The following is a 12,401-nucleotide window of genomic DNA, read 5'->3' on the forward strand; positions in this document are numbered from 1 at the left end:
GTTCTGGTCTCAAGTATAACATAAAACACCTGTCTCACGTCCAAACACCTTCATTATTGCAAAAAAACTCCTCTAATTTTCTTTCCTGCGAAGAGTTTCAGCCTTCTCATTTTCTTTTCAAATGGTTGCTACTTCTCAAATCTAGTAATATTTTAGTAATCATTACTGCATTTTCTCTAATGTCTCAGTGTACTTTTGTGATGCAATTATGCAAATTTACTACTGCCTTCCTATTTTTAGGTAATTACTTATTAATTTGTCTGAAGCAGGATTGCTATTGTAAAGCTGTAAGTAAATCCTAAAGTAGCTCACACTGAATTTACATTTCACTGACATTCCTGTTAGGTAAAACCTTTTAAACATATATTTTCAGGAATTGATTTGCACTCAGTCTTTGGTAAACACCTACGTGTGCAAAATAGGGCAGTTAAAAACACAGTATGCGTGATCTAAAGACAAGCAAATTAGATATTTCTAATGTTACAATGGAAAACAAGAGAAATTACCTTTGGCATTCCAGCTACGTCCAGCCAGTTTTGAAAAATAACTTCCATGGACAATCCCTGACTGTGAATGAATTAAAAGGAGAAACCTGAGCAAATTATCAATTTATAAAAATATTTTTTAAAATGTAAGAGAAATATCTGAAGTCTTTATACAATCCAACACAACTGGCTACTCAGCAGGTGGCAATTGCTGACCGACAATAATCCAAGGAAAAATTAAGAGGCACTTCAAAAATTATGTGTTGATTAAAGAAGAGCGTTGTGTGCATTGCCATCTGTATCATTTAGTGAATGGGCTCTTTAGGGGCTTGCATGGTCTAATATGCACGGGGGTGGCCACCTTCTTGGCTAACAAGGGGTTTACATGGTCTAATATGCATAAGCGTGGCCAACTTTTGGGTTAACAAGAAGGGCTTTTCAGAGTAAAACAAGATTCTCAATAACTATTCACTGGTTATAAGAATAGGCTTCAAGTTTCAACAAGGACTCTTAGGTGGGCTTAGCCTTAAGTCTGAGTCCTGTTAGATCCTTTTTTTTATTTTTTCACTGTCTTCATGGGATTACCATAATGGGTGGTACCGCATAATCAAGAATAATTCCTTTCAGATCATTCCAGATCCGTACAGAGAAAAACCCATATTTATTGAGGAGAAATTTTATTGGAATAGACTAACTTAATTGCATGTTTTGATGAAGTTATGCAGTGGAGCACTGCAGGCAATATGAATGTGGATAAATTATCACTGGACAGCTGTTCATAAATCAGTGCATATAAGTTACCATGCAGCATAGCAATGAAAAGAAATTAAAAGCAATTCACTTTAACAAATCATCTGCGCACTCAAAAAAAATTTGACAGTATATTGAGCCACAGTTCCTTTAGATATATATTATTGGCCTAAACTTGGGAAATCATATGCAGAATTTCAAGTTCTGCAAATTAAGAATTTCAAATTAGCAAGTATCACATAACTCAAAAATGTTGTAGGCAGTGAGAAGGATAATAGCAGACTTCTAAAATACATACACTATGAAATATGTTTATACATGGCAGATAAAATGCAGAGAAAAATAAATAATTTTGGCAGGAAAAATGAGATGGCGTCACATGAACTAACTAGTACAATTTTAAAGGGGAAGCAGAAAGTGATAAACCAGACAATCTATGTAGGCAATAAAATGTGAGGCTGGATGAACACAGCAGGCCAAGCAGCATCTCAGGAGCACAAAAGCTGACGTTTCGGGCCTAGACCCTTCATGCTGCTTGGCCTGCTGTGTTCATCCAGCCTCACATTTTATTATCTTGGAATTCTCCAGCATCTGCAGTTCCCATTATCTCTGAATCTATGTAAGCAGTTCTTTGAATGTGACTAGACTAGTTTAGAAGACTGTTCAAAGGCATACAGGATTCTAGGTTTGATACAATGTACAAAAACAAAGATGCTGAGATGCTGCTGGGCCTGCTGTGTTCATCCAGCCTCACATTTTATTATACTGCCCAAGAAGATTGTGGCCAGTTTTAGGCACTACACTTTATAAAATATATTGAGGCTTTAGGGAGGCTGCAGAAGAGATTTGTGAAAATGTTCAGGGATGAAAGGCTACAGATTGTTGGATAGAGGAACAGGAATTGCTCTCCAAAGAACAAATAAATCTAACAAGAATTTGACTGAGCAACTCAAAATCATAAAGCATTTTAACAGGGTAATCGAGAAGAAACTGTTTCCAATTGCAGAAGGGTCCATAACCATTAGCTCTCAGACCTAAAAGTTGATTAGCAAAAGAAACTAGGGCAACATGAAGAAAAATTGTTTTACATAGCAAGTTTTGCTGCTCTAGAATGTACTTTCAGAAAAAGTAATGGGAACAGACACAACAATAACTTTGAAAAAGAAATTAGATAAATGGTTGAAGGAGAAAAATTGAAGAACTATGGAGAGGAGCAACAGTGGGAACTAAATGGATGGGCAGCATAGCCATACTCCTCTTGCGCTGTTTCATTCTTTAATCTTATGAAAATACAGAGCAGATAGCAAAACAAGTATTCAAATTATTTTGTAATGAAAAAGATTAATTTGTTAAACAATAAATGGACATTAATAAAAGGCATTACGATGTTAATGGAAACTTCTTCCTCAATTTCTGTCATTCCCCAAGTACAATTTTCTCCCTTCCCAAAGCCTTATGGTGAATATCATGTTCTAACAGAAGGTTCTACATACCTTCGAAGTTCTGAAAAGTTCTCCATAAACATGTATAGGAAATCCTAATTTTGAAATAACAACAACTGTGACAACAGGAATTACAATCCAACAACACAGTTTTCTGAACTATCATTAAGACAAAATTAAAAACAAAAGTTGCTGGAAAATCTCAGCAAGTCTGGAAACATCTGCGAAGAAAAAATTCTTCTGAGCTCTGAGGAAGGGTCTCTGGACCTGAAATGTTACGTCTGATTTTCTCTTCACAGATGCTGTTGGACCTGCTGAGCTTTTCCAGCAACTTCTGTTTTTATTTCTGATTTACAGCACCTGCAGTTCTTTCAGTTTTTATTAAGACAGTTTATTTCAGCATGCTTAAATCTGTGCTCACTTGCCCTTCACAATATAAGCTCTGATATAGAGTTGTATTAAAACACTGCAGCGTGCATATAAATGAAGAAATAGAGAACTTCATCTACAGTTTTCCACCAACTATTAGGGAATTTCCAATTGTCTTCACAGCATCATAAAAACTGGATTAGGGAAAAGTGTCTAGTGTCCTCATGGGTAAAATATAAAAGAAAATGTTATTATTCATGATGATTATTGATTATTCTTAATAATCATAATAATATAACATTAATACTTATTATCATTGACTATTATTAATTCCATATCCCACATTTACAGAACTGGAGGGCTGCAGAATATACTTATGAATAATTTTCACAAAACATACACACCTGAGAAAGTATCAGTTGTCCATGAAATCTCTCCACAAATAACCTGAAAAACTTCAGAAATTGTTTTTGTCCAACTCTGTTCTCAAGATAATGAAGGACAAAATAACCCTTTGAACAAAAAAAATGATTGTAAGATCAAAGAGAATCTTAATCGTGATAGACGATAACAGGACTGTAACTTCAAGACATGTAGTATGCATACCTATTACCTAAGCATCAAGCAAGGTTTCAGCACATCAAACAGAATCTGATCACCATCTTGATTATCATCATCTTCCCCTATATAGTTCCACTCAAATGACTGAACAATTACATTTTTTGTTTTGGCAACTATTCAAGTAGACCACTAACACCTTCTTAGCACTATACACTCTACACCATGAGCAAATCTTGAACAAAAACAAAGTTGCTGGAAAAGCTCAGCAGGTCTGGCAGCATCTGTGAAGGAGTAAACTGAGTTAATTTTTTGGATCCAGCGACCGTTCCTCAGATCTGCATGAGTAAATCTTGCATCTGTTCTAATCTAGTCCACTTACCCTGTTAATATAAATGTATTAGAACATAGAACATAGAACATAGAACTGTACAGCACAGAACAGGCCCTTCAGCCCACAATGTTGTGCCGACCATTGATCCTCATGTATGCACCCTCAAATTTCTGTGACCATATGCATGTCCAGCAGTCTCTTAAATGACCCCAATGACCTTGCTTCCACAACTGCTGCTGGCAACGCATTCCATGCTCTCACAACTCTCTGTGTAAAGAACATGCCTCTGACATCCCTTCTATACTTTCCTCCAACCAGCTTAAAACTATGACCCCTCATGCTAGCCATTTCTGCCCTGGGATATAGTCTCTGGCTATCAACTCTATCTATGCCTCTCATTATCTTGTATACCTCAATTAGGTCCCCTCTCCTCCTCCTTTTTTCCAATGAAAAGAGACCGAGCTCAGTCAACCTCTCTTCATAAGATAAGCCCTCCAGACCAGGCAGCATCCTGGTAAACCTCCTCTGAACCCTCTCCAAAGCATCCACATCTTTCCTATAATACGGCGACCAGAACTGGATGCAGTATTCCAAGTGCGGTCTAGCCAAAGTTTTATAGAGCTGCAACAAGATCTCACGACTCTTAAACTCAATCCCCCTGTTAATGAAAGCCAAAACACCATATGCTTTCTTAACAACCCTGTCCACTTGGGTGGCCATTTTAAGGGATCTATGTATCTGCGCACCAAGATCCCTCTGTTCCTCCGCACTGCCAAGAATCCTATCCTTAATCCTGTACTCAGCTTTCAAATTCGACCTTCCAAAATGCATCACCTTGCATTTATCCAGGTTGAACTCCATCTGCCACCTCTCAGCCCATCTCTGCATCCTGTCAATGTCCCGCTGCAGCCTACAACAGCCCTCTTTACTGTCAACGACACCTCCGACCTTTGTGTCGTCTGCAAACTTGCAGACCCATCCTTCAATCCCCTCATCCAAGTCATTAATAAAAATTACAAACAGTAGAGGCCCAAGGACAGAGCCCTGTGGAACCCCACTCACCACTGACTTAGCATGAAAATGTTGCAACTTGTGTGAAGATTCAAAATAGACATAATTCTAAGCAATATCTGAGGATTTAGCAAGAGCTTCTTCATTGCCCCAAGGTCACTTTCGGATTACATTGAGATACATAAATGCTTTTAAAAACGCAATTATTGTCAATGTATGTGTCAATGCAAATAATGTGTTTTAATAAAAACCAGGTTATTTGAAAGGTACAAAATTAATAAAACCAAATCCTATTGCTAGATTTACACTAGAAAAAAAATGACTGAAATATTTCTGTTTGACATAACCCCATAACCGAAGTCCCTTCGTATGGTAAAGTATACAGGAAGCAGAAAATAGACAAAATAGACAAGATAGAATGATAACCAAATGAAACAAAATATTAATCAAAGATGACAGAAACGTGGCAAACCTTTCAGCGATATGTGAAGTGAAATAACATTCTGCACAGTAATCAACTAAATCAAAATTTCTTTTGAAGGTTGAAATGCATCAGAAGACTTCCTCATATAGAAGCAATACAGCAGTACTGTAAGTTACTCCAACAGAACATATGAGCAACATAAACACTTCCATGCTATAAAGAGGTGTTGGTAGGGAAAGTGCAATGGATGTCAGTATCTTTGGTTATACGGAGTGCACTAGTTAGGATTCAACTTTGAATTGATTGGAAAGCAAAGTAGATCATTCAGCCCACTGAGCCATAATTCAATAGGATTATGGCTGATCTGCACCTTAACTCCATTTACTTGGTTTGTTCCATATCCCTCAATACTTCTATATAACAGCTATGAAAAATTTCAATTGATCCAACAACCAGAGTATCTTGGGGGATGCAGATCAACAATCCAATGTTGGAAAGTGAATTTACATGGATGATGCACAGATAAGGGCTTCAACGTGATCTTCTCCTCTGTCTCTCTATTCATTTGTGGGATATGGACACCGCTAGCTGGTCAGCATTTCTTACCCATCCCTGGTTCCCCTTGAGAAGGTGGTGGTGAGCTGTCTTCTTGAACTGCTGCAGTCCTCCTGCTGTTGACCCACAATGCTATTAGGGAGGGAATTCCAGGATTCTGGCCCAGCGACAGTGAAGAAAAGGTGATAATATTTCCAAGTTCAGGATGGTGAATGACTTGGAGGGAACCTTGGAGGTGGTGGTGTTCCCATATGTCTGATGCGCTTGTCCTTCTATATGGAAGTGGTCATAGGTTTAGAAGGTGCTGTCTAAGGATCTCTGGTGAACTTCTGCAGTGCATCTTGTAGACAGTACACATTGCTGCTACTGAACATCGGTGGTGGAGGGGATGGATGCTTGTGGATATAATGCCTACCAAGTGGGCTGCTTTGACCTGGATGGTATCAAGCTTGAGTATTGTTGGGGCTGTACTCATCCAGGCAAGTGGGGAGTATTCCATCACACTCATGAGTTGTACCTTGTAGATGGTGGACAGGCTTTGAGGAGTCAGAAGGTGAGTTACTCGCCGCAGTATTCCTAGCTTCTGGCCTGCCCTGTGTTAATGTGGTGAGTTCAGTTGAGTTTCTAGTCAATGGTAACCCTCAGGATGTTGATAGTGGGGCATTCAGTGATGGTAACACCATTGAATTTCAAAGGGCACTGGTTAGATTGTCTCTTATTGGTGATGGTCATAGCCTGCCGTTTGTGTGGCACGAATGTCACTTGCCACTTGTCAGCCCAAGCCTGGATACTGTCCAGATCATGTTGCGTATGAATACAGACTGCTTCAGTATCTGAGGAGTCTATAATGATGCTAAACGTTGTACAATCATCGGCGAACATCCCCACTTCTGACCTTATGATGGAGGGAAGGTCATTGATGAAGCAGCTGAAGATGGATGGGCCGAGAACACAACCTATGGAACTCCTGCAGAGATGTCCTGGAGCTGACACGATTGACGTCCCACAACCATGACCATCTTTCTATGTGTCAGGTATGACTCCAATCACCAGAGGGTTTGCCCCCGATACTGATTGATTCCAGTTTTATTAGGGCTCCTTGAGGCCACACTTGGTCAAATGCAGACTTTGTATCAAAAGCTGTCACTCTAACCTCAGCTCTGGAATTCGACTCTTTTGTCCATAGTTGAACCAAGGCTGTAATGAGGTCAGGAGCTGAGGGGCCCTGGCAGACCCCAAACTGGGCATCACTCAGCAGATTATTTCTGAGTAGGGGCTGCTTGATAGCACTGTTGATGACACCTTCTATCACTTTACTGATATCGAGAGTAGATTGATGGGGCAGTAATTGGCCGGGTTGGATTTGTCCTGCTTTTTGTGTACAGCACATACTTGACCAATTTTCCACATTGTTGGCAGATACTAGTGTTGTAACTGGACTGGTTAGGGGAGCAGAGATAATGGGAACTGCAGATGCTGGAGAATCCAAGATAACAAAGTGTGAAGCTGGATGAACACAGCAGGCCAAGCAGCATCTCAGGAGCACAAAAGCTGACGTTTCGGGCCTCGACCCTTCATCAGAGAGTTAGGGGAGCAACAAGTTCTGGAGCAGAAGTCTTCAGTACTATTGCTGAAATGTTGTCAGGGCCCATAGCCTTTGCTCTAGAGTCTCCAACCGTTTCTTAACATCACGTGGAAGTGAATCGAATTGGCTGAAGACTGGTATCTGTAATGTTGGGGGCCACTGGAGGAGGCCGAGATGGATCATCTACTCAACGCTTCTGGCTGAGAATTGCTGCGAAAGCTTCAGCCTTATCTTTTGCACTGATGATCTGGGCTCTTCCATCATTGAGGATGGGGATATTTGTGGATGCTCCTCCTCCAGTTATTTAATTGTCCACCACCGTTCATGACTGGATGTGGCAGGACTGAAGAGCTTAAATCTGATCCGTTGGTTGGTGCGATCACTTAACTCTGCCTAACACTTGCTGCTTTTGCTGTTTGGCGTGCAAGTAGTCCTGTTTGGTGGCTTCACCAGGTTGATACCTCATCTTCAGGCATGTCTGGTGCTGCTCCTGGCTTGCCCTCCTGCACTCTCCACTGAACCAGGATTGATCCCCTGGCTTGACGGTAACAGTTGAGTGGGGGATATGCCGGGCCTTGAGGTTATGGATTGTGCTGGAATATAATTCTGCTGCTGTTGACGGCCCACAGCACCTCATGGATGCCCAGTCTCGAATTACCAGATCTGTGTGAAGTCTGTCCCATTTAGCATGGTGATAGTGCCACACAACAAGATGGAAGTTATTCTCAAAATGAAGGCGGTACTTCGTCTCCACAAGGACTGTGCGATGGTCACTATTACTAACACTGTCATGGACAAATACAAATGCAGCTGGCATATCAGTAAGGATGCGATCAAGTATGTTTTTCCTTCTTGTTGGTTCTCTCACTACCTGCCGCAGACCCAGTCTAGCAGCTATGGCTTTTAGGACCCAACCAGCCCAAACTGTAGTACTGCTGCCGAGCCACTCTTGGTGGTGGACATTGCAAACCCCCACCCAGAGCACATTTTGAGCCCTTGCCATTCTCAATACTTCCTCTAAGTGTTGTTCAACACGTTCCGATTCATCAGCCAAGGGAGGACGGTATGCGGTAATCAGCAGGATGTTCCCTTACCCACGTCTAATGTGAAGCCATGAGACTTCATGGGGTACGGAGTCAATGTTGAGGACTCCCTGAGAAATACCCTCCTGGCTGTATACTACCATGCTGTTCCCTCTGCTAGGTCTGTCCTGCTGGCGAGACAGGACATATCCAGGGATGGTGATGGTGGTGTCTGGGACATTGTCTGTAAGGTACGATTCTGTGAGTATAACTATGTCAGGCAGTTGCTTAACTAGTCTGTGAGACAGCTCTCCCAATTTTGGCATAACCCCCAGATGTTAGTGAGGGGAATTTTGCAGGGCCGATAGAGCTGTTTCTGCTGTTGTCTTTTCCAGTGCCTAAGTCGATGCCAGGCGATCTCTTAACACCTATCATCATCATCATCGTGATCCTTATCTGAAGGATGCAATTTGAGCAAGTTTCTGCAGTCAATTGAAATGGAATATATTCAAGTCAGTACCCATGAGATTGCTGGGTAGAATTAATGTTTATTAAAGTTCTTACCTTTAGATAATGGACTTGCATGAAATTTTTTCCTGCATTTAGACCATGTTTGACAATTGTTGACCCAGAGTCACTCACTGCACAAGTGTTCTGTTTGTTAGGTCTGTAAAATGAAAACGATTCCATAAAAAGTCACAAAATATAGTAGGGTATCAATTCTCTATCAGAAATCTTAAAGCCATTAACAAAGTTAGAGTAAGCATCACATATTTGCAGTGATTCTAGGAGACAAGTGCTGGATTGTGCAGGCTCATGGAGGCATTTTCCAGTCCTGCAAAGTCCAGTGGGAAATGAAAAGGCTCTTCTGTTAAAGCTGTACACAATTTTCTAGGATGAGTTATTAGAATCTTACAATGGTATAGCATAGGAGGCCACCTTTGGCTCATCAGTTCTACACTACTTTAAAAGAACCATCTGGTTAGTCCCATTCACCACCTCAACATTTTTCTAATTTAAATATTTATTAAATTAAACTAACTTAGCTGACAGAGCATTACAATCTAAAGATCACACTGCAAAAAGAATCCTTGCATCACCTCTTTCACAAATCACATTAAATCTGTACATACGGGATTTCTGCCTTCTAACATTCAAAACTGTTTCATTGTATTAACTCTATCCAATTAGTTCATGATTTCAAAAACAGCAAATCTCCTCTTAGCTTTCTCTGTTGTAAGTCTATCCAAATGACAGTGATCCTTCATTGCTGGAACCTCACTTGTATATCTCTTCCATACTCTCTCCATAATCTTCCTGAAGTGTGGTGCCCAGACTGGGCACAAAATTCCAGCTGGGGGCCAAACTAATGATTTATATAAATGTGGTATAACTTGCTGTTTTCTGGAGTCTTTGCCTCAGTTTATAAAGCCTACAATCCAATATGCTTTATTCACAGTTTCATTAATCTGTCCTGCAACCTTCAAAGATTTGAGCACAAGCACCTTCAGGTTCTGCTCCTTTCCTGTACCAGCAGTGTGTTCATCTCTTCCTGAATATTTTTATGATCTTCCTCAATATTAACTATATTTCCAAGTTTTGTCTCATTTGTAAATCTCAACATTGTGCCCTGTATCTGTAGCAGCCAATCTATTTGTCAGAACAGTGGGACACATTCAAGGAGGAAACAGGGAGAGTACAGGGCTACAATTTTCCAAAACGAAAAGGGTGGGACCAACAAATTCTGTGAACTGTGACTGTCAAAGGATATACAGAATTGGACAAAGAGATGATGGAAGGCTCATGGCAGATACTGACGTTTCAAAATAACAGAAGCCCTAGAGGAGTACAGAAGGTGCAAGGAAAAACAAGGACAACTAGGGAAAGAATAAAGTTCATTAAGGTCCACTGTGCCAATTTGTGTGTGGACCCAGAGGATGGAGGTAGAGTTCTAAATGAATACATCATGTCAGCATTCACTAGTGAAAGTTACAATGTGGATATAAAACTCAGGGAGCAAGACTGTATTACACTTAAAGAAGTTAACACAGACAGAGAGGAAGTTCTGAGTGATCTAGCATGCTTAAATGCAGATAAATCTTCAGGGACAGATGAAATGCATCCCAGGCTGTTGCATGAAGCAAGGGAAGAAATAGCAGGGGCGTTGGGAATAATTTTCAATTTCTCCCTCTCAACAGAAACAGTGCGATAGACATGGAGGACAGCCAATATGGTACCACTGTTCAAGTAGTGAGCAAGTGATAAACCATGAAATGTCAATCTAACCTCAGTGATAAGGAAATCATTGGAAGCAATACTGAGGAATGGAATTAAATGCACCTGGCGATGCAGTGGTTGATCAAGAATAGTCTGCATAATTTTGCTAAGAGGAAGTCACGTCTGACCAACTTGATTTACTTTTTTGAATAGGTGACCAGGTATATATATGACGGCCATGCTTTTGATGTAGTCTACTCAGACTTCCGTAAGGCTTTTGATAAGGTCCCACATGAGAGACTGAAAGCAATGGTAAAAGTCCATGGGGTCGAAGGAAATTTGGCAAATTGGACACAGAACTGCTAAGTTACGGAAAGCAGAGGATAATGGTCAAGTGGTACTTATGTGACTGGAAGCCAATGTCCAGTGTAGTTCCAAGGCAAACAGTGTTGCGGCAAGATTTTTTCACCCAGAGGATGGTGAGAAGCTAGAACTCACTGCCTGTACTGGTGGTAGAGGCAGAAACCCTCATAGTATTTAAGAACACTTTAGATGAATATTTGCAATGCCAAGGCATACAAGGGAATTGGGCAAGTACTGGAAAATTGGATTAGAATAGTTAGGTGGTTGTGTTTGACCCATACAGACACAGTGGGCTAAAGGACCTGTTTAGTGTAGTAGACATCTATGAACCATAATTCTATTTTCTAACCTGTGGCAAATTTATTATCCATATTAACACTGTCCCTTTTAGTCCATAAGCTTCAACTTTGTTAACCAGTCTAATATATGCCACTCTATCAAACACCTTTTGAAAATGCACTATACAACACTAACTACACCATCATCACTCAACCTCTCATTCAGAATTGCTGTTACCTCATCAAAAAAGGTCTTAATCAAAATTGCTATCGCTTATGCCATTCTCCTTCCCTACCTTTTCTGAACACCTTTCACCAGGGCAACATTAAACATCTAATCCTGGCTTTTTAAAACCAGATCTGAACCACTATATCATAATCCCATATGACTGTTGCACCTACAGCTCATTAACCTTATTAATCAGACTTCGTGAATTTACATACATGCGCCCCAAATCTAACTTTTGCATATTCTGAGATACCACAGACAAAAATGAATCATAGTATGGTACTCAGCTATGACGTTACCTCCACACCCAACGGCAGTGTCATAAGTGCTCTACAGGCCATTTTACAACACAGCACAACTTAGAGTCAATGCAACAAAGATTATTTGGGGAAACCAAAGGGAAAGAGTGCTTCAGTTCATAACTGTTGGTTAGTAGATAAAAGCAGGTAGTCCTGATATTTCTACACTACACCATCACTTGAAATTCAAGATACATACTAAATTTTCTGAAGAAGGGTCTAGGCCCGAAACGTCACCTTTCCTGCTCCTCTGATGCTGCTCGGCCTGCTGTTTCATTCAGCTCTATACCTTGTTATCTCAGATTCTCCAGTATCTGCAGTTCCTACTATCTCTAAATTTATGCTGTTCTTTTTTTTCCTCATGCTATTCACTGGCATCAAAGCTACTGTAAAGAACTGACCACTGTCAGTCAGTGAAAAGTTACAATTATAATGCTGTTATTGAGGCACCATTGGGAAGTACACCTTTTGCGTTCTCAA

General features: G+C 40.4%; 1 protein-coding gene across 8 annotated transcripts in view; it reads right to left on the reverse strand.

The window, feature by feature from the left end:
- Positions 1-12,401, reverse strand: part of aopep (aminopeptidase O (putative)) — a 326,113-nt gene that overhangs the window by 169,887 nt on the left and 143,825 nt on the right. For all 8 annotated transcript variants that reach the window (XM_048525180.1, XM_059644617.1, XM_059644619.1 and 5 more), the window contains 4 exons: positions 9,100-9,202; positions 3,451-3,558; positions 2,729-2,772; positions 507-567 (listed from right to left, as the gene is read on the reverse strand). In XM_048525180.1, the coding sequence (XP_048381137.1) occupies positions 507-567; positions 2,729-2,772; positions 3,451-3,558; positions 9,100-9,202 (316 nt within the window). The remainder of the gene's footprint in view (positions 1-506; positions 568-2,728; positions 2,773-3,450; positions 3,559-9,099; positions 9,203-12,401) is intronic.

Source organism: Stegostoma tigrinum, chromosome 3 (genome assembly GCF_030684315.1).
Source record: "Stegostoma tigrinum isolate sSteTig4 chromosome 3, sSteTig4.hap1, whole genome shotgun sequence".
NCBI lineage: Eukaryota > Metazoa > Chordata > Chondrichthyes > Orectolobiformes > Stegostomatidae > Stegostoma > Stegostoma tigrinum.